At 37.4% G+C, this 26,915-nt stretch overlaps 1 protein-coding gene across 1 annotated transcript; it reads left to right on the forward strand.

The window, feature by feature from the left end:
• The first annotated feature begins 4,145 nt into the window (after positions 1 to 4,145).
• On the forward strand, positions 4,146 to 24,043 carry mtx1a (metaxin 1a). The gene is made up of 8 exons (XM_007249663.4): positions 4,146 to 4,278; positions 13,243 to 13,312; positions 13,934 to 14,013; positions 15,427 to 15,519; positions 17,010 to 17,192; positions 19,044 to 19,120; positions 20,317 to 20,474; positions 21,832 to 24,043. The coding sequence occupies exons 1-8, from the start codon at positions 4,198 to 4,200 to the stop codon at positions 22,050 to 22,052; spliced, it is 963 nt and encodes a 320-aa protein (XP_007249725.2). The 5' UTR covers positions 4,146 to 4,197; the 3' UTR covers positions 22,053 to 24,043.
• The last annotated feature ends 2,872 nt before the right edge of the window (positions 24,044 to 26,915 follow it).

The raw sequence follows: 26,915 nt of genomic DNA on the forward strand, positions 1-26,915 counted from the left end.
CACTACAAACAAACCACAATTTTAGTAATGAACTTCTAAAATAGTTCTCAACTGATCATTTTCAATGTGTCAGTGAATACTGATTTATTGAGTTCTTGGTACAGAGGCTGTGTGTGCACGTTTTGAGAGGTTATGGAAAGTTTGAAAGCAGGAAGCCTATTTGCGGCTTTTGTATCCAGGTCATAAACTCTTTAGTAGACGCTTTTGTAAACGTCTTGATAATTTTAGAGTTGTGAATGTGCATGTAAGCATCTTCTGAGGGTTGATTCTTTTTTAAGTTGTCTTAATCAGTAGTCAAGAAAAGGTGCACAAGAAGACAGGATGTTTTACAGCTTCCTTCTGGTATATCTCTTTCAGCTTGTGCATACTGGTAATAACAGTGTATTATATTTTTAAATAAATATTATTAGTTATTTTAGTATTTGAAAAGTGAAACGAAGGGTTTTCCTTTAAATAGGTTTGCATATCTGTATTTTAATTTTTTTGTATGTTGTTTGTGTGTATGTGTGTAGGTGCAGATGGTCTGGTCTTCCAGTCTCCTGGTCTGACTGTGGATAAGGGCACTAATGTAACATTATCCTGTGATATCTCCCTTGTGTTTGGTCAGTGCTCCTGTGTCAGATGGCTGCTGTACCAGCCAGTAGGTGGCCTCATGGTCTATGCCCACCACAGCACAGGCTTCACCCCCATCACCAAAAAAGCTCAACAGGACAAACACTGCCTGCTGAACATTCCCAAAGCCAATCTTTCAGATAACGGCACATTTTACTGCCTGCTGTTGAATTCAGGCTTTGATTATATGGGTAATGGAACAGAGCTGACCGTTATGGGTAAACATCCTTAAAATATATATATAATGAATTACCTTCTATTGCCTTTGATTTACTTGAATGATTTATGAAGGTTTTTTGTTCTAGACATCACTGATGAGTTGAAAGTAAGCAACGAAGACTACATGATGAATTTAGAACAAGGTATTTTTATTTTGAATTATTTTTGTTTAAAATGTTCTTACAAGTAACTTACAAGCAAAATCCATCATACCTAATTGTGTTGCGCTGTATTGTGTTACTTGGAAGGTTACAAGAGCTCTTTTTCAAGCAAGAAGGTTTCTATATAGCACCAAAACAGATTAAATTTTAGAACCCTTTTTTGTATTATATAGAGTAATTTTTTTAAAGATTGTTAAATCCCTGAAAAACCCTCTTTTGGCTCTGTGGCCACATTGCAGTTTTTTGTCTATGCTGGAATTATTTAATTAATTGCACCTGTTTTTATTCAGTAATTATTTTACACTGCAAAAAATCCATTAGCACAAACTAGACATAATATCTTAAAAATGTAGATGTATATGCGTATATAAACAAAAATTAATTTCTTAAATCTCAAAATCCTTTAATTAAGACTTGCATCAGGTAAAAAAAAATCCCTGATGATTTTATATCTTAAATTTAGAATTAGAATAACTTGACTGAACTTGACCTTTTGTGCTTATTTTCAATTAAACAAATACTTATAATAAGGTAAAAAAAAATGTGGTTAAAAGACTTTTAAAAAGTGAGACTAATCAAGGTTGTTATTCGAGATAAAAAATAAAATGTTTTACCTTAAATTTTGTGTTTCTGAAGTGTAATATAAAGATGTCCTAGCTTCTATAAGTAATACATTTAAGCTATTTAGTATCTTGCAAACTAATGACTATACTCTCTAAAATAAAATGATTGTTTTAAATCCCTGGTGTGTGCCTGTGACAAATGTCTTATTTTAATTTCCAGTGAAAATATCCTAAATAAACAGCTGGAAAATCCATTAGATGGTATTTTTGTTTGTTATATATTTTTTTCTTCAATGCATCTTTTTTAGGTCATTCAGCGGAATATCAGTGCTTGTTTCCGATGGCTGTTCTTGGAGGCCTTTCACTTCTTCTGATCATCTTAACAGTCACATTAATGTGCATCTGGCAGAGGACAGGTATGCTGTGAATATGTTTGAATTGGTATCACTGTCTGTAAAAGAATATTTCTTGCCTCTGGCACCGGGTAATATTATATGCACTCAGTTAACATGAAGCTGAAGAATCCAGCCATATTAAATAATTCTTAGACCACTTGAGAAAGGCTAAAATATATATTTTTAATACTACTTTAAGGTAAGGTGTTCCTTTTTTTAAGGTATAATAAAGCATCAGAAGAACAACAGTGCATCTGAAGAACATCAGCAAGTAAGTCTGCATTTCTCAACTATCTTTACATATGTAAAATTAAGAAATATATATAAAGCTATTTTATTCTAAACTTATGCATGATGTGTATGAACAATACACATTGTTGCTTTAAAAAAATACTGTATGTGTTACAGATATATTTGTATATGCTGATACAAAGCTAAAGTAAATATGGCTTATTTCAGAGGCCAGTTTCATAACATGGCATATATATCATATATATTCTCATATTATATAAATATAATATATTTAATTACAGCAACATTTACTGTGGCCATGTATCACAATGTTATGAAAAAACAATGACCCCTTTCTTAAATGGATTTCAACAATAAACACATTAATATGTCTGATTTTATTCTCCACAGTCTTCAAGTGAGGTGCAGTATGCAGCCCTGAGGTTTGGAACTAGAAGGTAGACTGGCATCACAAGTTCCTGAGTGTTAAATGCTTCTGTAATTACTTTAAGTTAAGCAAAATTCTGAATGCTATGAGTTTTTTTTTTCATCATGTTGTTACAAGCAGTCTCCTTGTGCAGTTTTTAATTTAGGCCTTAATGAAAAAAATATTTTAAAGAAAAGTACTTTTAAAAGTTTGAACAGTCTTTAGAAGAATATAATATTATAGTAAACTCAGTTAGCCAGTTGTCCACAAGTAGGCAGTAGATTACTTCATGTTGAACGTACTGCACGACACTGCAGTTCTTTTTATGCTTTGTTATTCATGTAACTTTGTTTTCTGCATTTGATTTGTAACATTTAATTTGCAGTGTGTAATTAAAAGAAAGGAACGCAATGTGTTCAGAAATGTGATTTATTTATCCTATTGTCATGTCTTATGTAATACTTTTTTATTTGTAAACTAGATATGCCATAGTATATGCAGAAAATTTTATATTACAAAATGTGCATTTCTGTTCTTTTCTATTCTATTCGATCTATTTTACTTTATTGTACCTTTGCACGTACACACACACAAATTATATGTGGGAGACTCCTGCATTTTTCAAGAGAGGTGAGATGTCTGAGTTCATGCCCAGACATGTGCCATAAAAGGTTATTATTGTAAAAGTGTATTCTTGGTAAAGTAAAAGCAGAAGCTGTTAAGACTGTCCATTACCATAGGCACACATGCCTGTTTATTAGGACTTGCTTATAAAAAAATATTAATAAATAATTATAAAAATGATGGAACATGAAAACGCCGGTCACACAAAATTTGGGTTTTTTACTATTCCTCCTGTGTAAAAGTCATTATAAGAGTGAGGAAAGTTCAAATGAGTGTAAAGCCGAGATTATTATGCGGAAACACGGCGGCGGTCTCTGTATCCTCCAGAGGAGCATGCTGAACTCCTCTATCTCTGAACCCAGGCTGATCTCATAACTTGTGAATGCTGTTCTGGCCTGGGTTTTGGCAGCTGCACTTTTGGACCATTGCAACACAGATGAAGCTAAATGTTCGTGTCAGAGTCTCTCTGCATCAATAAAATGATATCATTGTGTACAAGGATCCAGTCCACACTGAACTAGACTTAACGTATATTTATTTTGTTTTATTTTATTAACCTGACGTGATTTTAAAGAAAATTAGTACATTATGGACTGTTATTTTTTTATTCATCATTATAAACTGTAACACAGTTCATAAAATTCATTATAATGTAAGGTCAACGACCATAAATACGATTTATTATTATTATTATTATTATTATTATTATTATTATTATTATTATTATTATTATTATTATTATTAAAGTAGTAGCAGGTAATGCAATCAGTTTAATGGGTTAATGTATTTTAATGCATGTTACTTCGTTATAATGTCAATAATCTTAAATAAGCAGTGTTGTTGTTGTTATTATTATTATTATTATTATTATTATTATTATTATTATTATTGTTGTGGGACTTTTATTGTAGATCGCGGTGTTTCCGGCTGAGTGGGGTTCAGTTCCGTGGTGCTGGGGTGTGAAGATGGCGGCTCCCTCGGAGTTGTTTTGCTGGAAGGGCGGCTGGGGTTTACCTTCAGTGGATCCGGACAGTCTCATTGTTCTGGTGGGTTTATAGCAGCTTCTCTTGTTCTGCAGCAGCGGGGTTCTCTCTGTATGTGTGTGTTTAATAACAGAGAGTCGCACTGCGTGACCGAAGAGTCTGCTGGAGCTGCAGCTTCAGTAACTTACCGGTTAAATAAAACACTTTAAGCTAAGTTACATCAGTGTAAACCTTAAGGGAACATTTCCTTTACCTTAAGAGTACATGCTTAAAATCACTCAGATAAGTCACTTAATTTAGGTCAAACAGTAAAATACTTAACTACTGCTGTGAAAATCCACTGTAACCATGACAACCACCCATCAACCCCAAAAAACCCTTCACTGTTAGAGAGCCAGTGGGAATAACTTAAGGTGTTTTATACAACCGGGCACGGGAGTTTAATCTTCCATTAAACTACAGCCTCTGTCTGAGCGACAGATTCTCGCTAAACTAAAGCCTCTGTACTACAGTCTCTATCTGAACTACAGCCTCTCGCTAAACTACAGATTCTGTACTACAGTCTTTATCTGAACTACAGCCTCTCGCTAAACTGCAGCATCTGTATCACGGTGTCTTTTACAGCCTCCCGCTAAACTAAAGCCTCTCGCTATACTACAGATTCTGTACTCCAGTCTCTACTTGAACTACAGCCTCTCGCTAAACCAAAGCCTCTCGCTAAACTAAAGCCTCTCGCAAAACTACAGATTCTGTACTACATTCTATATCTTAACTACAGCCTCTCGCTAAACTACAGATTCGGTACTACAGTCTCTATCTTAATTACAGCCTCTCGCTAAACGACAGATTCGGTACTACAGTCTCTATCTGAACTACAGCCTCTCGCTAAACTTCAGATTCTGTACTACAGTCTCTATTTGAACTAAAGCCTCTCGCTAAAGTACAGATTCTGTACTACAGCCTCTCGCTAAACTAAAGCCTTTGTCTGAACTACAGCTTCTTGCTATACTACAGCCTCTGTCTGAACTACAGCCTCTTGCTAAACTGCAGCCTCTGTCTAAACTGCAGCCTCTTGCTAAACTACAGATTCTGTATAAAATACAGCCTCTTGCTAAACTGCAGCCTCTGTCTAAACTACAGCCTCTTGCTAAACTTCAGATTCTGTATAAAATACAGCCTCTTGCTAAACTGCAGCCTCTGTCTAAACTACAGCCTCTTGCTAAACTACAGATTCTGTATAAAATACAGCCTCTTGCTAAACTGCAGCCTCTGTCTAAACTACAGCCTCTTGCTAAACTACAGATTCTGTATAAAATACAGCCTCTTGCTAAACTGCAGCCTCTGTCTTAACTACAGCTTCTTGCTAAACTACAGCCTCTCACACTTCAGCCTCTGTCTAAACTACAGCCTCTTGCTGAACTACAGATTCTGTATAAAATACAGCCTCTCGCTAAACTGCAGCCTCTGTCTTAACTACAGACTCAAGCTAAACTACAGCTTCTCGAAAAACTACAGTCTCTGTCTGAACTACAGTCTCTGTCTGAACTACAGTCTCTGTCTGAACTACAGTCTCTGTCTGAACTACTGCCTTTCTGTAAACTACAGTCTCTGTCTGAACTACAGTCTTTCTGTAAACTACAGCCTCTGTCTGAACTACAGTCTCTGTCTGAACTACTGCCTTTCTGTAAACTACAGTCTCTGTCTGAACTACAGTCTCTGTCTGGACTACTGCCTTTCTGTAAACTACAGCCTCTGTCTGAACCACAGCTTCTTGCTAAACTACAGAAAAAAAGTAAAAAATAGCAAGATGATTCTATGTTCCAGCACGTATACCTGTGCTTTAACACTGTATGCTGAAATGCTGCGCTTTTAAACAGTGTTTCTACGAGCAGTGCAGATGTAAACATAGTACACGAGTAGTGATCGCAGCACAGACCGTGCGTGCATAGACACAGCGTTTCTTCGTAGCTGTGGTAATCAGCTTTATCTGGCTAATATATCAGTTTAAACTGCACCTTATCAGGCAGTTTAGCTAAAATAAATGGACTGTATTTAATAGCTGGGTCGGATCGAGACTGGATTACCTTCTCACCAAGGCGACCCGCTCCAGAGTTCGTTTGGGACCTCCTCTAGGTGGTTTCGACCTGGTTCTTTTGATCTTAGCCCGAGTGCAATTACTGTTTTCACACCTTCTCAGTCGAACTGCACTAAAATTGCAAACGTACCAGAGTTCGTTTTAACTGGACCAAACAGTGCTGGTGTGAAAATGCCCTAAAAGCACCTCCCTACCTGCCCTTTTTAGAGATTCTGACCCGGCTGTCTAGCCAGTAACTGACCTACTGTGCTCTTATGGCTGAAAGTAGTCAAATCCTCAGAGCAATGTTCCAACAACTATGTAAGAAAGTCTGTTCTAGAAGAACACAGTATGTGACTGAAGCATGCTTGAGTTCTATGCTTGAGTTCCATGAAGTCAGTCAACCACATCTGTCAGTTAACTGCGGCTAAAGCGTCATTACACAGCTGAAAATGCTTAGAGGAGAACCCTAACTGGAAACACTAACATCGATGCCTGTGGTGGTTAGCAACTCACTGAGGGATTGAGGAAGATAGAGGGCCATCCAGCACACCCAGAGAGAGTGTGCCCATGGGGGACTGTCCACAAATGGCTGTGGCATCCTTGGGATCAAACCTGTTTATCTCCTGATTATATGGCCAGCATTTAAATGCCTGCACCACTCAGGAGCATTATCCGACAGCCTGTTCAGAGTTTAACTTAAAACAATAAAGCCATCAGCAGAACAGAGGGAAAAAAATCAGAATCATTTCTGTGGCTTGTGGTTTTCTACTGTTGAATGTGGAAAGAAAGTAGATCGCTTTTGGAAACAAACTCTCAGCTCTTCTTACTTTTCCACTGTGTTTCCACTTCACCTCAAAACCCCTATCTGTGTTTCTGTATCACCACTGTTGCTGTATGGAATTAATGTGATTCAGCAGGGGTGTTTTAAGGTCTCTACGCTTTTCTGCTTTCAGATGGTGTTGGTTGGCTTGGAGGAAGTTAAATGTATGCATTAATAATCCACCTTATGAATTCTGCTCTGACTTCATCCTTACTAGCTTTCAGTACATGAAAAGTTGACAAATAAAAAAACAAGCCCAAGGATTGCAACATCCTCTTTTTATTGCCTGACAACATGAACATACTCTGATTAAACATTGTAAATCTGAAAGCTAATTTTTGGCCTACCTGTCCCATGAGGGTGCTGTTAAAACTTTCCTCTCCTCGGTGGTTGGGAAAATGCCTGTGGCATATTTTTGTCTTTTTCCTGATGTTTGTAACCGCAGGCGGATTCCTTACACAGTAGCAAACGACGAGTGACGCATCCTTACTCTCCCCGACTGTGTGGAAACATATAGCTTGATTTCATTCCAAATTTTCCACATCATTTTTGATTGCTTAGGAAGTGCTACTGGCATGTCTTTGCTTATTCCATCATTGGTTATAGACCGCAGTTTTCCAGTAAGTTAAATATCATATGGAACAATTTCAGGTGATGCATGATAAAGAAAATGCATTGATGGAAGTGTGTAACCCTTAAATATAAATTTTTTTGTCCTTGCTTGCGACTTTAAAAATATCTTCCAGTGCAGTGACAAAGACCATCAAAATGTTATGATAAGAACATCAGCAAAAGAACGCCAGCAAAAAGGAAAAACCAAGAGTTCCCTCTGTTGCACAGGAAAAGTTAATCAGAGTTACCAGACACAGAAACCGCAAGTTAACAATGCCCCAGATAAGAGTAATTTTTTGCCGTTATTGGCCATAACGATTCGTTTCTCAGGGGGACGTCTGTGTCGCACTTCTATTCAGGGATAAAACCCTTGCATCTGGAGGACCAGTAAGTTTGTTGGCTTTCTCGCTCACATGACATTGCGTTCAGTAGCTCCTCCATTTCCACTCGCTGTTGTGTTTATGTGGATTTCCATGGAAAGGTGCACCCAAAGTGTAATTATGGTGAGTGGCTGTGGACAAATAGGACATAACTTAGAGATATCCATCCGGACGGGACTAAAAGAGTTCAGAGAAAATCAGTAGGTAATTCAGGCTGTAATTTTCTCAGAGGACGTCTTTTTTAAGCTCATTCTAGCTCGTTCTTACTTGCTTCCTTTCGGTGAGAGTACTTGTAAGATGTAAAATATTTAGTAGAAAAACAGCTTATCAGCTCTTTAATTAACATACATGAGGGGTGGGTAATTCATTTATTTTTCAAGGTATACTTGTAACTATGGGTCATCCTTTTTTTTTTTTTCTCAAGGGGAAATATAGTTCCAATAAAGTGTAAGATATATATATATCTTCTGCATTTTAAAACCCAATTAACATTTAATAGTTAACATAAAGTTTACATTGTCTGAGTAGTTAAAAATTAAAATAAAAATTACATCTGCCTAATATTGTGTGGGTTCCCTTCATGCCACCAAACTGGCTTAGAGCCATCCAGGCAGGGGTTTACATAAGACTATGGTACCGGATGCCAAAAGTTAACAGTAGAGCCTTTTAAGTTCTGTCATTTGTGAGATGGGGCCTCCATGAGCATCAGTGAGCCTTGGGTGACCATGACCCAGTCACTGGTCCACAGTTTTGGTTTGTGGCCACCTCTTCATACCAGGAAAACCACTCTGATTCTCACTGTGCTTGCTTGGCGATTTTTCTACTTAACACCTCATCATCATCCAGAACTGACTGTTTACTTTTCCCCAATATATCTCAATGGTGCCATTGTGATAAGATGATTGATTTTTTCCACTTCACACTGTTTTAAAGTTATGGCTGAATTTACTGTATTTCAATGGGTGGTACATTCTTCAATTTGTGTGTTTGATTTTCACACCGCACAGTACACATACAGTGCGTCTTACCCAGGCTCTGGACAGGCTGGCGTTGGGTTGCACACTGTAAAGTGTGAGTGGCAGCAGAAGTAGTTTGGCCAGCAGCAGCTTTCCTGTCCGTGTTGCTTTTGGACAGTACTTGTGCAAGTATTAGAATATTATTGATTTATTTTCATGTCGGACCGTCTCTGGTTTTACGACATACAGTTTAGAATTGTAGAGGAATTTACTAATAAATCTTGAAGCCATGATCTCAGCCTTTGATGCCATTAAGGATGCTGTGCCAACTGGCTGCACCACTGCAACAAGGAAGGAATTAGTGGAGATATACTAAACGTTGCTATGTTCGCTGTTTTCTGCTAGACAGGATTCAAGGTTTTCATTCGTAATAGGCCTATAGTTTAAAACCTTACTTCAATCTTCAAACAAATATGCTGTCTTGGTCACATAAAAATTTTTATCTATTTATTTTTATTTTTTTTTATCTATTTTAAGTCATCTAGGTGTGTTTCTTTTTTCATCCCATTTTCTCCCCAATTTACTTCCTTCACTAGGAGGGTGAAGACTAGCACATGCCTCCTCTGACACATGTAAAGTCACCCACTGCCTCTCTTTGAACTGAAACTGATCCATAATTACCGAGTAGCATCACAGCATGCTCGGAGGAAAGTGCAGCAACTCGGTTCCAATACATCGGCTTACAGACACCTTGTGCTAAGCGTAATCACCCTTTCCAGTGATGTGGGAAGAGAGCGCCATCTATCCACCCAGAGAGAACAAGGCCAATTGGCTCCAGCAGCTAATGGCAAGCTACATGAACAAGATTCGAACCGGTGATCTCCTGATCATAGTGGCAGCCTCTATGCTGCTGGACCACTCAGAGCCCCATCTAGGTGTATTTCTATTGGTACGTTCATCTTAAAACGTATAGAACAAATGTCAGTTTCAATTTATGTCAAAACATTAAACACAGAAAATACAAGAGATATAGGGTCCGTTTCCCAGGCAGGGATTAAGCCTAGTCCTAGACAAAATTTTCCTATTTGTGAGAAATCTCTATTAAAAAATGCTGTCTAGTCCCAGACTAGGCTTAATCCCTAGTATTGTAAAGTATTGTTTCTTCTGAAATTATGGGTTTTAAAAAGAGTTTTTCATGTTTTTGCTGAAGTAACTGTCTCTACTATGCAGGAAAAGATTTCTACTATAGATTTCGAAGAATTGCTGTCAGAATTTCAATGCATTCAGCAACAGCAGCATTATTAGTGAGGTCAGGCTGTTTGACAAGTCCCACCCACCTCATCGTCGCCTACCCAACTCCCCCAACTGCCAGTTTACTGTCAGTAGTTCAGTAGTAAATTTATATGCACGTGTCTCAGCGATTGGTGCAATATAAAGTAGCTAAATTAATTTGTTACATGGGTTTTCCACAAACATTCATACATATAGAGGCAGATTTACCGGTAATAAGCCCTAAAAGTTTTCTACTACACTATAGGTCAGTTTCCCAGACAGGGATTAAGCCCGGTCTTGGAATGCACAGCATTGTAAAAGAAGAATTTAATTGAATAATTTAATTAAATTGAAAGGAAAGGAAAGTATGATCTATAACTAGGCTCAATCCCCATCTGGGAAACTGACCCATAGTTTATTAGAAAGATTCAGGGTTTATTAAAGCTGGCGTCTCACTTGCATTATGCATGACCACTTTATGAGTCAATTTAAGATCATTTTAGTGTCATTGCAGTCTGGCAGCTCTAGCATCATTAGGACTGTGTGAAAGTCACTGTCCGCTGTGTAGGATTTGCGGTTCGAGCTCTTGTCCTAAGCATTCTTTTCCTCAGGGCATCCTGCTTCTCGCTCAGCACTCTGCTTTGTAGTTCCTCAGACAGCTTTGAACAGGAACTTTAAGACCTGTGAACATGGTGGAAGAAATTAGCAGTGTTTTCCGTGACGTTGCTCTGAACCTGCCCCACCCCTCCACCTACTTTCTTCTTCATCTCCCTCTCGGCTGGAGAGAATGCGTGATGAACTGTTACTTTATATCTGCTGTCAACAATGATTATACACTTTTCCTTTTTCCTCCAGAAAGTAGCCATGGAGTGAAATACCAGATACTGGGAACCACTTGATGATGAAAGCAGGCAGAATATGCTATGTGGCTTTCTGGTTCTGCTGAGTCCAAACCCTTCCTGCTGCTAAGGAGAAGAGCGCTCTTGTCGATTAGCTTTAAAGAATTCATCTGGAAATGATCTCTTTATTTCCGCAGTGGGGTTCAGCATTATAATGGCCTTACAAATAGAAAAGGAGTGACATCATATAGATTTGTGGATTTTATCCTCCTTCTTGCCATTTCTTAGTGCTTTTTATGACTTTTAGCTTTTCAGCTGTTCAGATATTATGAGGTCTTTTACAGCTGCATACCAGAGCTTCAATTAATTGTGATTGCACATTGCAAATCAATTTTTATCAAATTCATTTTTTTTATCTTTTGTTTCTGTCTTATTTTTTTCAGGTGTTTTTTGTAGCTCAGTTTTCACCAAAATTTAGCTAAGCTATAAAACCCAATTGCTTTCTAGGATTTCCACAATCAGAGAGAAAAGAGCAGGATCCACAGCTCCACAGAGAGTGTGGCGAGTTGTGCTCTTTTGGGCACTTGCAACTGATGGCAAAACAGCATGACCTTGGATTCAGACAACAGGACTTTCATATAATCGCAATACACCTGAGATTCATGCTATACATATTGGTAACATATTGGCACTGGAGTACTGATCTATGACCTCAACACAACAGTGCAAATATTTCACATTACAGCACTCTCTCTTTTGTATTATTTCTTAATTATTGTACAGTAAGTCAATAACATATAAACTGTGACAGGCTTAAGGGGCAGCAAGTTGTTGAGCTGGTAGTTGAGTTTAAATTTCACACTCAGTGAAGTGTTAAAGTTCTGTGTTCTCTGCCAGAGGAACAGTAAACTGCATCCCTGCCCTGCTTCCCCCAACACCACTCTCAGCCCAGACACACTTTTTCCCCTGCTCCGAAAATGAGCCGCCAACTGGAAATTAGGCTTCAGAACTGCAGTTTTACAAGCTGAACTGAAACACTTCACACTGTGTCAGAAAGTTCCTGTGTCTGAAAATGAAGACTCCGTTGGAAAGAGGGTTCAGGATAGTCCTTCATGTGTGTGTGTGTGTGAGTGAAAGGGAGAGACTGTGTTGCTTGGGGCCAGTCAGACTATTTTTTATGATTGTGTGGTTTTAGCATTTTAATCCTGCAGTGCAGCCCGTGAATTACTGTCTGTACAGGCCATGCTGTTCTTTATTTGTGCCTTTACCTCACTAGCCCTCGGTTGTTTTGGATCATTAGATGTTGGTGTTAGGTCACACTTTTTTTAGTCAACACTTACAGCATGGTGCTTTTACACCTACCTGATTTGGTCTGGACTATTATACTTTGGTCTGAACCAAAATATCAGGTGTGAAACCTGCTGCAATCTATGAATGAGGTTTGTTTACAGTGTGAAAATGAATTGCTCTTCTGAATCAGTTACAGGGGGTTAATGCATCATTCTATCATTACCCTTTAAACAATAGAAGATCAAAAAGAATCATGGAGGGTGCACATTTTATGCAGCAGTGTGCTTATTATTTTGATTACACTGATGATTCCTGTATATTCTGTAACTGTAGATTAACTATTATTTATAAATATAAATTAAAGGGGAATCTGTTATGCTCACTCTGCTGAATGTCATGCATGCACTCCAAAGGAGTCTGATTTTGGCAGAGAGGTAGAATTTAGCACAACACCTGAAAAGGCAGCTCACAGACCAGAAAACATGCTAACATTGGACACATGTCTGTCTAAAAGCCAATCAGTGTTGAGTATAAGGAAAAATCCTTGCATAGCAAACTTCTTTAGTCTTCTTATAAAACTGCAGTGTGCAACCAAAACTAAGAAGACAGAAATACACAAATGTAACAAGCACGAATCTTAGACTTTCTGTTAAAGTCATGTTAAAATGCCCAGATAATCTAATTTAGGAATGATCTCTGAAGGTTTACACAAAAAAAATACAAAAAATATTTAAATTAATAACTTTTTATGAGTTTCTACTTTACTCTTTCTGTTTTCCAGGCTTATGCACGCTTTGCTGGTGCACCCCTGAAAATTCACAAGATCTCCAACCCCTGGAGAAGTCCCACAGGTGAGCAGAATATTTCCCAGCACTATTTAATAGTGGGTTTCCTGGCAGATGGTCAGTATTAATGCCAGTGGGGTGCTTTTATGCAGATCAACTGACTTGTGCTGGCAGAAAGAGTCTGCACAATGGATTTAATTCTGTCCACACGTGGCGGAGAATGATCTGAACCAGGACTGTTTGAGTTGGAAGATGACTGGAGAAATTTGGCCAGTGCTGGACCTCTTCTTTCCTCTAGCTGTGGCCTTATCTTATTTTTTTTCCTTTTCTTTCCTTGTTTTTACTGTGTGTCCTCTTTGTCCTCTGTATCAGTCAAGCATGAGAGTTCAGCTGCATGAGAAGCATTAGCACAAAGTAATAATTTAATAATTGTCAATATTGTGGTTAATGTTGATGTTTCACAGTCTGCAGTTAATGAACTTCTAATAAACTGCTAATAAGCTGTAATTAACTGTTTCTTTCTTTAAATACAAATAGTAATGCAGGTAAACCAAGTGTGTGTGTTATGTGTGAGTCAGCCTAAACCAATACCATTTACTAAAATGTGATGGTGATACAGAATGCCTATTGGAACACTAATGCATGGTGCTCATGGTGTATGTCATGGCTGTGGGATATCTCTGCTAGGTTGTCTTCCTGCCCTGAAGACCAAAGATGAGGGAAGCTTCTCACAACCCAACAAGATCATCATTCAGCTCAGGAAACAGGTGACTTCAACTCGTTGCATTATAGGGGCAAATCTGTCCCAGAAACAGCACACTGATATGTATAAATGTACAGTATGTTGCCAGACCCTGGTTGAAATATGAATATAATCTCTCCAACCCTCAGCAAGGCGTCTGTTTATGGACAAAGTCCAACACTTTGACAAAAAAGGCCAATAAGATTGTTGGTTAAAAAATACAAACGGTGGGTTATGGGATATCATAGCAAAATTGCTCTGCAAGCAGTTAACGATGTAATTTTGCTAGAAACTATTTAGTATTTGCTCTTTTTGAAATACAGTAGGGGATCTTAGTATTGGTCATTGTAGTATAATATTACATTTTCCGTTCCACCATGAACACAGTCTCAATAATAAACTGTGCTGTCAGTTGGAACTCATTGATCTTCTGTGATGCTGAAGGAGATGAAACTGTAACTTCATGTGAAGCATTGCTCTTTTGTGTTTTTGTATTTACTCTACCTGTTGTGTGAAAATGGCCTACATGAACTATAACTCAAAGGCATATATATGTTGTTTTTTTGTATATATGGACTGAAGAAACTGTGCTGCAACTATAAATGCACTGTCATTTTTAAGATGATTCCAAAGAACTCATATAAGCAGCAATGAAAAGTCTGTGTTCTGTGATTTACTTCTGTCTCCTGCTAGACCCCTAGATGTACTTTTAACATTTAATTAGAAAAAATGAATACATAGAAAATTTGTAAAATTTCAGATTCAAATCTGAAAATTCTAATAAAGTTTAAAAATATTATATTTATACTTTTATATGGTTTTTGTATTTAGTTTATCGTGTAAAGAGAAATATTACACACATTGACCAGCTTTAAGCTATTACTTTTGGTGAAAAACAGTCCAGTAGGCTGCAAAGCTGTTTCTGTCTTGTGGCAGAAATGTTACAGGTCTGGCCAGAACATTTCAGCTCTAAACAAGTGGAATTAAGTCTTTAATACAAAGGCGATGAAGTTGACAGATTGCATTATGTCATGGTGGCTTCAGTGCCAGAAACTCAGTTTTCTGTGCTGAATGTTTTGACGGTTTCTCTTTGCGCACTGTGTTTTGAACCATGCAGAATGGTGTAATTGCTAAATGAACATTTCCTGTTGTGGTGGAAGCAGGATGAAAAGCTAATCCTGAAAAACTGCTTGAATCTCCTTGCTTGAGTCCCACTGACCTTTTTGTTTTTAAGAGAGCTGAATTAGCCAGGTCATTATGCTGCTATCTAGCTAGTTTAGCATTTTCTCAAGAGGTTTGAACACACATGCAACAGTTTGAGTTTAAAATGTGTTAGATTGTACTTTATGGGTTGAAACACTTGACCTTCACTGATGTGCCACATTTCCTCCGATGTAATGAGAGATGATTACTCTGTTTTGTTTTCTTTTCTTCTCAGAAATACAATGCTGATTATGACTTGTCAGCTAAAGAAGGAGCGGACACGCTTGCGTTTATCTCCTTGCTGCAGGAGATGCTGATGCCTGCTCTGGTGAGACACACTTGAGAAATATAATAGCAAGCTTGTGGAGAATTGAACAAAATCTAACTTTACCTTCAATAATAATGCTCCAAACTTTCAGATGTTTCAGTTTGGTTCAAGTCAAGATGCCCTGAACCACGGGCTTGACCAGAAGACTAAAATTTAGTCTGACAATAGAGGTGGTTTAGGTCCGGATCAACTGAAACAAATCACAGGAAATTGAGACAGGTTATTGCAACCCATTAAAGAATAGAAGAAGAAAAAGAACTCCCTTAAATATCCATAGTTTTTATTGAAACATAGGCATTCTAAATTTCCAAAGACTTACCACTCAATTCGACTTACTAAAGTTACTAACTGGGTAGGATAAACATGCAGTAAAGAAATTTGGTTATCAAATTCTGTGAAACTGACAACAGTAAATCCATAATTTGTTTCTTTAGGAGTATTTTATCCTCTTTAGTAACACAGATGCTGTGAAGTTGAGGATTGTCTTGCAATATATTGAGTATTACAGATACTCAGGGCAACGTATTGTGGTAATAGCATGTCATGAGATTCCCTGTAATTGCGCTCATGATTCCTAATACTGTATCTACTGTAACTGTAGATTAAATCTTATTTTTAAACGGAAATCTGAGGATATTCTGTTAGTCTCGTTCTGCTGCGAAATGCACGCAAATGAAGTCATATTTTATCAGGGAGTCAAAAAATGTAAAACTCCAGTTCCAACCTTTTATAAACCAATCAGTGTAAAGTATAGGGAGACACAGTACATGTAGATGATGCCGCTAAAATACTTCAGAGTTCTGCAAAGTTTATACAGTACAACAAACATACAGACCTTGGTTCAGACTCTTCTCCTGATGTTCTGGCTTTCAGGTGTGAAAATTCCATAAATTAATCCTTTCTGTGTGGAACAGAAGGCTGGAGAAACAGTTACTGGAATTGAAACAGAATTTTATTGGAAATAAAGTGAAATACCACCACACAGTTTCCTCAGAGGCCAGCTCTCTCCTCTTTAATCCTGCTATACAATTCATTAGTATATAGAGTGAGCAGGTTATTATCTCTGGTATTTAGTGGCTGCTGTATAAAAATTCCAGACAGTTTGCCCACAGTTGGAGCCAGCAGGGTTGGACCAGGACCCTCTTTAACTCCTCCATCACTGCAAATTAAAGGCAGCAGGAGGAAATAACTAGAATCTGTGCATCGAGTGTTTATCATTGTTTTTTTCCTGAATGTTTCCAAAGAATTCTTCCTAACCTAAATTCAGACGAAATTCCATGAACGTAAACAGCTTATAAAAAGAAGAAAGAAAAGGCCCATGAAAATGTTCTGGGTATGTGTTATGTGCTATGCAGATAACATCTTGGGACAATTTTAGAGCAGTGATCTCATGAACATGAACTCTGACTTTTTCTGGCATAACCTTCCATTCCTTTTTCTTTTTTCGTTACTTTCCTTCTGTCCATCCCCCTATTTACACACTCCTGCAGATCTACACTCTGTGGGTTGATCCTAAGAACTATGTGGAGGTGACACGGCGATGGCATGCAGACAACATCTCCTTTCCCCTCAACTTCTTTCTGCCCAGCCGTATGCAGCGGCAGCAGCTGGAGAGGGTGCAGCTCATGAGAGGAAACAGAGCTCTGGAGGCTGGAGAGGAGGCTGAGAAAGAGGTGAGGGAGGAGATGTGGAAGAGATGTGGGTTGTTCTTGAGGAGAATATAAAGACCGACATGCCAGAAGTCCTGCCACACTGCAACAAACTAAATCTTAGCAAGTGAAATTATATAATTTCAAGGCAATAAATCTTATGTTTTTCTCTGATAAGAATTTTTGACTTAATAAGCAGTTTTGTGTAGGATTGCTTCAGTAATTTTGGGAATAATAATCTAATTGAGTCTTATTTAGAATTTTCACCTCATTTTAAGTAATTTAAACTCAAAATAAGCACAAAGTCAAAAGAAGTCACAAGTCAAGTTATTCAGATTTTTCTGTATAAATTTAACCCACCAAAAAAGGATTTTTGGCTTGTTTTAAGTCTTACTTTACTCATTTTGAGACTTTGTGATTGGTTATTTTAAGAAATCTTCCTAAAAAAATTCTGCTCACCCCATTGGCAGATTTTTTGCTTCATTTAGGCATTTGCATCTCAATTTAAATATATTTTTTCTAGTTTTGCCAACAGATTTTTTTTGCAGTGCACTGATCAGACAGTGTTAGCTCAGGGCAGCTTGGGTACAGCCACACCTGTGTATAAGTTGTGAGGTGTTATCTTGTGAGTGAGGTTGAACACTGGTCATATTCATGTACACATTAGCCTATTCCATATGTATCACTGTTAGAGCTGCAACGATTAGTCGATATAATCAATGACGATTTTTTTAATTCGTCGACTACAAATTCCATTGTCGACTAATCGTTTATCTGTAACAGTACCACATTACACAGAGTGCTGCTGACAGAAGCGCAATGGTAGATAAACAGCTTACACTCAACTTAGTTTGTGTTTCCAAAAGTGTCCAAACACAACAGATTACATTTTAAATCACTAAATATCAGTACTTTCCATGTTTAAACAACATTCAGACATTTTAATGCCATTTAAATCTCATGTTTTGTTGGTTCTATCGTTTTTAGAGATGGAAGAAATAATCGTTGACTAATCGACTAATCGAAAAAATAATCGTCAGATTAGTCGACTACCAAAATAATCATTAGTTGCAGCCCTAATCACTGTTGGGTAGATGTAGGTATTGAGGAAAGTACTGGTGATATGCATATATTAAGCTGTTTTGTGACATTTACATAAGTGATACTGTGATTTATTTACTATACCGTATTTTCACTCATACCTTGTTTGGCCCGAACTTTTAGATTTTTCAGTTTGGTTCAAAATACTGTGAACCACGATCTGGAACAGAGGAATAAAATTTGGTCTAACTATAGAGGTGATCTAGGAGCAGAGCAACTAAAACAAATTGTAGGAAATTGAAATTGACAAAATATTGATATTGGGATGTGTTTTTGATTTGTTTTTGATACTTTATCACTACATGACATTAAATATTCATAGTTTTATAAAAACATACACGCTCTAAATTTCCTAAGACTCGCCACACAATTTGACTTACTATTAAAGTTACTGCTATATAGGGTAAAACCTGTAAAGAATATCAGTTGTCACATGCTGCAAAACTGAAACCAATAAATCCATAATTCTAGTTGTGAGTTGTTATCTTGTGAGTGAGGTTGAACACTGGCCATATTCGTATGTACACATGTAAGTCTATTCCATATGTATCACTGTTGGGTAGATGTAGATGTAGGTATTCAGGGAAGTACTGGTGATGTACATACATCAAGCTGTTTGTGATCATCCTTGAAACTACATGTGGTGGAGGCTATTGTGGCTGCCACATTTACATAAGTGACACTGTGATTTATTTACTATAGCAAAATATATATATATTGTTTTTGTTTTTTAACACCATTTTCCTTTTATTCTCATTCCTGTTTTCTCTGAAGCTGAACCATGATGCTCTGGAGTGCATGAATCTTCTGTCTCAGCGTCTGGGCTCTAACAAATTTTTCTTTGGGGATTCGTAAGTATCCATAAAAAAACACCAACACATTAAACTCTGTTTAAAGTATTGGTTGGTTTCTAAAATCTGATTTATGTGTGGTTTCCTTGGTTCAAAATATGATGTTCCAGAGTACTTAATTTCAAGGTCCAGAAACAAACCACTAACAACAAGCAGGCTGTGAATTATACACATCTTCACTTGGTTACTCTGCTCTGCTGGTGTTTTTGAAGACCAATTCTGTTTAATCCCCAAAAATAATTACTGTATCTTGACTGCATTGGAGGTAGATAGTACATCTGCAGACAAAGCAGTGTGTGTGCTGCTTGTTGTAATGTGGTTGTGGCACTTTATTGACCTGTGGTACTTAAACTGGTATGTGGGGTCCCTTAGAGGATTCATGTTTTCCTCTGTCCCTGTGTGTTGCACATTGGAGAAGAATCCAGCAGAGAACAGCATTGGGATGTGGTAGAACAGAAACTTCCCAAAAAGAAAGTGCTTCTGAAAAATCTGCAGAAATTGTGTAATACAATTATGTCAACATAGATCAGAATATTTAAGCAATGATTCCAACATCTTGTGAAATTCAGGCCTTGATGAATTGAGGGAGAACCAGTATTAGTGTAGTATAGTATGGTGCTCAGTGGCTTTTTATTAAATTATATAACTGTTTAAAATTAAATATTTAAATAAGATCTTTAATCAGTGAGGGTGTATAATGGAAGCATTTTGAATGATTTATTTATATAATTTGGGAATTTAATTGTTAGTATTAGAAACTATATATGTATATATATATATATATATATATATATATATGTGATGGTGTACTGTTATGTATCACCTTAGATGGATCCATATTTTATTAAATGATAAAGCCTAGTAGTTTCAAGTTATTGGTATTTAGGCTGTCGAACTACAATCTAAGCCTAACTAAACCCTAAGAGCATTGGCAGCAGGAACATCTAGGTTAGTAGAGACAGTGTTCCCCATTCAATGACATAATCAAGAAACCCATATATGCATCCGGTTCATGACTCCCTTCACATATTTCTAGGCTAATACTCAAATTGTGTATTTAAAATGCCAGACACAAGAAAAATAAATGTTCCAGTTGTTGAAAACTGTGTCACTGTGGTGCAGCTCAGTAGAGTCTGGTTCAGCCAGGCTGTGGAGAGCAGACTTAAAACACACTAATGTTTACATGTGCCCTCCAGGCCATCTTCCCTTGACGCATATGTGTTTGGCCACTTGGCTCCTCTTCTGAAGATCAAGCTGCCCAGCAGCAGTTTGCAGCAGCATCTGAAGTCTCTGGAGAACCTCGACAGCTTCTGCTGTAACATCCTGTCCCTGTACTTCCCCAACGAAAGCCGAGGTGAGTGTTAGATTAAAGGTAGCTTTAATCATGTGATGAGATCATAAGAATTATGTCCAGTAATAAACACACTTTTTTGTTGAACTTGTTTTTCTTTTATTAACTTATCTTTTATTTTTGGGTTTGTGACATTGTTTGTTGATAGTGTCATAATAAAAAAAATGAATACAATTATTTCACTGATTAAAGCAGCAATCCTTGATATTTAGGATAAGGAATATTATACAAGTTATAGTAAATGGCTTTTACTACTATTTCTGCAAAGCCATATATATTCATTTTTATAACAGGGTGTCTGGAAGGACCTTTTTCTGGCTATACCAGCTTTTGCCGGTTACCTTAGTAGCCTGGTCTTGCTACTGGTACTGATACAAGAGCTATTCAAACATGCAAACTCAGTCTTCATCTGCTCATTTATGCATCACTAAAGAAACAAATCTTACAATTAGAGCAGAAGAGAGTTGGCATACTAAAAATCACCAGATTCATTCACTTTGAAAAGAGACTGCACCACAATGCTTATTTAAAATGTACATTTTAGCATGCTCTGTGCAATTACACAGACTGTCACCTAAAACTGTAACTAATGAATTTATAGTTGCAAAATTAGATTTTTTTGGGACTAATATCAACTTAGTGTATCTGCATTATTAGTGTATAAAATCATTGTTTGTGTCATACATAACTAGGTATTTTCCTTTTTGTAGAAATCAGTTATTCTTCCTTTTTATTTTTTTATTTGGATACGTTATGTCTGATTTATTACATAACATTTTGGCCCCACATCATAATAAATGTCTCTTGTGTAGTTACGCATTAGCAATACATGTAATAAGAGTGTAACTACTGGTAGAGTACACATTGTTACAGGTTTATTACAGTTGCAGGTTATGTAATTGCATGTGTCAGCATTAATTTTGACTTTTGTTTAAAAGGGCATAGTGTGTGTGAATTGTGTATGTGCTGTAAGTATAGGGCTGTGATTGTTTTTGAATACTAAAAATAATTGGAGAAAATATTTTGCTATGTGTAACTAACCTTGACACAGGTGTAATTACATAACCTTTACAACTGTAATTAATCTGTAGCAATGTGTACTTTACCTGTAATTACACTTCTATTACATATATAAGTAATGCATAACTACATAGTTATTAGAGACATTTATCATAAAATGAGACCTAAGGCATTTAAAATAACTGATTTCTCCGAAAGGGGACATATGGTAGTTCATTGCTTGTTTGTTTGTTTTCTTCAACATTTTCTGATGAATAGACCAAGAGAAATGCTCTAAAATTACTTGAATCACTGCTGTTATTGGTGTAAAGTAAGGTTTGTGATTTGTGTGTGTTGACAGAGGGAGTGGGACGGCCAGTGTCCAGCACTCCGGAAGGGAGCGAGTTTGATAACGAGCCGTATAAACGGCGCAAGCAGCTGCTGTCGGTCCTGGTGGCCGTGGCAGCCATGTTGAGCTATGCCCTCCTCACTGGCATTGTTGCTATTGAGCATGTGCCAGAGGAGGTGCCGAGAGGAGGCAGGACCTCCATGAGAGCTGTTCACGAGGAAGAGGAGGAGTAGAGGATGACTGTGTGCACTTGATTGATCCAGGTGGGATGAAAATCAACTCAAGATTCAGTACATGACTGACTTGAGTTTGATTTGTAAATTAAACTAGGGCTTTTGTTTGTTTTCTCCAGTATTTACTGCTCGATAATCTTTTTTTTTTTTCCACTTTTTCCAGAGTTGTTTCCTTTTTTCCTTCGTTTGGTGCTACACGTTTTAGTGTATTCAAGGTTTTACGTTTTTGAACTTATAAGAGTATATCTTAAGGCTCCAAAATTGCTCTGCACTTTAAGTTGGTTTACATATCTCTGTTATCTGAAATTAATTTGTGGACCAAATAACTACTAAAAAGTGTACTAAGTAATTTCACCTTGTGCTTTGTGTAAATGGAGTTGATCAATACCTTCTATTCACAGCACTTGAACAGAAATCTCTATAGCCTTGTTCACTGGAAGCTTTACACGTGTTCCTGCTCGTCTTGGCAATATTCCTGCCAAATTCACTCAATGACTCAACACACAGATTTTCACCAGGGTAAATAATGTCTTCAGTTGTTCTCATATGATGTTATCTTTATTGTCATATTTTTAATGTTTGTTCTGATGACTTTGACGCACATTGTGTAGGTCAGTGTTTGAAGTAAGAGCTTTAATCAAAGGGTGTTTTGCCTGGTTGCAACATGATTTTTGATAAACTCATGTTATTCGCTATTTGAAATATCCAAAAACAGTTGAGCGTGGCTTAGCAACACAGATGATTCCAAAAATATTTATCCAAATGTAGCTCTCTAAAGCAGCCTGAAAATGAGGCTCTATGCTCTTGCTTAAGGACTTTTCATTTTAATGCTTTACTTTTCTTTGCTTAGAATTTCTAACAGGGTAAACCTTGTATCTTCATTTTTAATCTAGCAGATGTTCTTTGTATTGTACAATTACAATTTCATGACAAACGGACCAATAGAAATACTCCAAAATTAAGCCTTGTCCACACAAATCTGGATACTTCAACAAAAAAAAGAAAAAGAAAGGTTTTTTGGTCTGTACACAAAAACATCACTATTGGTCAACTGAGCTCTTTGAAGAGCTTTGAAGAGGTGAAAACCTTTAAATGTTGTTATATGGATACACAAGGAATAAAAATACAACAACTACTTTTTGTGAAAAACAATGTATTTGGATAAATACTGCTATATTACAAATAAATTATGCTATTTTTAGATTCAGAGTCCTGCATAGTAACTACTTAGTGAGTAGTTATCTTTATGAGGTACTATCACTTCATAAAGATCTAGCATGCTCAAGAAAGCTTTTTCACCTCTGTGTGGATGAAAATATTTATTTTTTTGACTGAAGGAAGGGAAATCTCAGTTTTTAAAAGTATCTGGATATGTGTGGACAGAGCATGACCATATTTTATTTTTATATCGACTTTCATTGAGGGCTTGGAATGTTTTTTCCAGTCTCAGGTAAAGTTCCCCTTTTGAAGCTATAGGTTTTTTGCAGGACAGCAACAATATCCAGGGAGGAAAGTGCACATGCGTGCACATATGTAGGTCATTTTTATGTCTATAGATATTTGGTTTGTGAAGTCAGCTCTTTCTGCACTGGTCCTAAATCTTGCACTTCTGCACCTATCACACTCTGTCTGTACTGCTATAGACTGCTAATGGTAACCTGAAGTAAATTTCTTTATCTGTGTCCGTATCAAAATCACGTTCAGCAGTGCATGAATGATTCCAGTATAACCATATAACCATATAGTCAAATTAATTTAAAACATGGCATTATAGCTGGTTGAGGGTGTAGATATCTGCAAGGCCTCTTAGTCAGGATTAAGGATGCAAGTTTTCGAAGAAGTGAAGAATTTTTCAACTGAGAGGCTAATAGAAAATTCTAGTGCTGAGCTTTAACAGCTTGTTCTCTTATACTGGTGTTTATGCTTTGTAAATATATTTGTGGTAAATTCTGTCTATTTTCTTAACTTAAAATAAATGTGCTTTGAAACCAGGGAGTGGAAAATTTGTTTTGTTTTTAGTTACACTGCCTGACATACTGATTTAAAGCAGGGGTCAGCAATAGGCGTCCCGCAAGCATTAAACATCTGGTCCAAGAAGTTGTTTGAATAATAATGAACGATAATGAAAAAAAGAAATAAATAAATGCTTCTCTGGTGAACTTAAGTTTACATTCCTCCCCTGTCTCCCTGCCGCGTGTCTCGGCGGGACTTTAGTTCCTGCCCATTTTTCATTTTTCTGCTCGTTCTTGGGCTCCCTTATAAGGACGTTCTTTCCTCCGCCGTGTCCCAATTCACAAGCCAGGGCAGTGGTAGTGTATTGGACTGCGAGCCCTGCGACACGGGTTCGATCTCGCGTGAGTATGGTTATTTTATTTTATTTTTTTCCTTTCTTCTTGGGTTTCCCTGCTTTGAATTCAACTGTTCTGCAGTTGGGTTCAACAACCCTCTGGGCTGAAAAGCTACACTTTATTTTCCAAAATTTATATACATTTATATAAATGTAGGTTAATGTTAATACATTGCTGTGTACATTTTGTTAATTTATGAAATACTGCCACAAATGTAGAGATCAATCACATTTGAGGAACCTACCAGACCAGACTGTATTAAACTGTAATATATTAGACATTGCAGGGATAGTCGTGGCAGGACACTGATATTGTTAATTAAAACAGAATATTTAATTTCCTCCCAGCTTAGCAATAACACTGCTTTTAATTTATTTAAAATAAAGAAATGTACATACAACTGCTTTAAAATCTGTTAGAGTCTTAAGAAGAATATAATTTTTTTATGGGTTTGTCTCTCAAACACGTATCACTGATGGTTCCAAACTAGTGTCCTAGTGAGACAGGAACTGTGGTTATTTGCATGAGCCCAGAGGGTCTTCTCTCATTTTCTCCCTCTCTCCCTCTCAGTAAGGGGTAGTAAACCAGTCTCCGTGTTTCTGAAGCATCTTGCGGAGCTGCTAAACCGCAGGCTTTCTGTGCACTGCACCCTGGGGAAACACAGCTGTGTATTACAGCAAGGCTCAGGAATCCCACCTTGGCTCCTGTTCACTCCGGGGTTTGTTTTGGGTTGTGTGTGTGTGTCTGTGTGTGGAAACTTTGTAAAAGCCCCCTGATTTGGAGCAATCACTGTTAGCCCCATCATCACCACTCCCCCCTGATTGAAGGAAATCCCTGTGCTTGTGTATGTGTGTGTGTGTGTATTAAAGGAGCTCTGTGCCGCGAGTGCAGTCACGGGAGCTGGCATTTAATGACCTCAAAAGATCTGGAAAACGTCCAGAACAGGAAAAATACTCTACGACTCCACTTTGTTCCATGCGGTCATTCCCATTCAGACTCTGAGAGACCCAGAAAGGAACAGACTGGGGGGGTTAAGGCCTGAAAATTAGTGTATCATGCAGATTGGGTCTGCTTCTAGTTTAGTTCGGGGGGTTAAAAGCTGTGAGTCATGCGTTCTGACTGACCAATTCTGAGCATTAAAACATCTCTCCACAAACACACATTTTCCCCTCTGGGAGGAGAATGCCGTTAACAAGCTCTCTGTTCCAGACGGGCACATAACTGCGTGTTTAGCGTGCCTCTTTAGCAGAAACACTTTCAAATTGGGTCAATTTTTGGTGTCCAAGAAGGGAAATAGCCCAGAACTTTCTTTCCAAGTCTCCTGCTTTCAAGGTCCAGTAAAGATGAAGTATGAGAGAAAAAATCCCTCGGCACCTGCTGTTAAAAGTGGTTACTGGGCAACACAGTTGTAATCAAAAATAAACATTTTTTCTACTCTGGGCAGGGAGAGAGTGTGCGTGTGTGTGGACAGACTGGACATTGGCTGCTCTGACCTCATTGATTGGTTTAAAGCTAAAAGCTGCCTAAATAGTTTTCATTCTTTATCAAACCCATCCAGCTTTTCCTGACATGAATATAATAAACCAAAAAAGCAGAAAAATATCAGACTCAAATGAAAAAAAAACAGGCTGCATTCAAGAGCTCTATAAACACTGCATATTCAACAAGTCCTAAAAAGGTCACGGAGGTCACTGGAGGTCATTTGTTGTTTGCCTGAAGGGGTCGACTGTGTGGTCTCTCAAATACCACTTTCCCTGCTCCATTTGAGGCCTTGAAACACAAAATAATTTGTTGTTAATGTTCTACAGATGTGTACATTAACTGAGAAAGCATTGATGCTGAGGTTCCATTTCCTTCCTGTTCTATAGAAATGAATTTAGATTGACAGTCATGTTAATACATTTGTATGCAGAGTCTGCAACCCAGAAAAAAGCATCTCAAGTGTCTTAGACTGCCTTTATTGAGTTTACAGAATAGAAGCAAAGCAGATTTTTCCACTGGATACCCCAATTTGTCTGGTACATTGATGTTTTAACAATTGTAGTACAGATCATGTGTACGTTCTATCAACTCGGGTAGTCCTTGTAATGGACAGAAAGTACTTTTGCCATCTCACATTATAGAAGAATAACAACACTACCTAATAAACACTCATTTCTGAGAGGAAAATACAATGTGTGCTAATATTACCACAAGACAAACTGTTGGAATAATTATAATTATATTAGATGGCCTTTTCTGGTGGGCTTGTGGGAGTAAAAAGACTCCTTAGCCCTTCTCCAGTCAATCTAGAGTTAGCTTTTAGCCTCACACTGAGATATGTTTGTTCTTAGGCGTATCACTCCCAGTTACATTTACTGTGACTTTCTTGTCAAAGAAAAGTGACAATAGTGTTTAAAGTGTAAGGTATGTCAACTATTCTAAGAGAAAAAAAAACAGTCTAGAGCACCTTTAAAAAAGTACAAATTGTGCACCTGCACAACACATGATGCAAGCACAATTAAAACAAGTTCCA

This window comes from Astyanax mexicanus, chromosome 6 (genome assembly GCF_023375975.1).
Source record: "Astyanax mexicanus isolate ESR-SI-001 chromosome 6, AstMex3_surface, whole genome shotgun sequence".
In the NCBI taxonomy this organism is placed as follows: Eukaryota; Metazoa; Chordata; class Actinopteri; order Characiformes; family Acestrorhamphidae; genus Astyanax; species Astyanax mexicanus.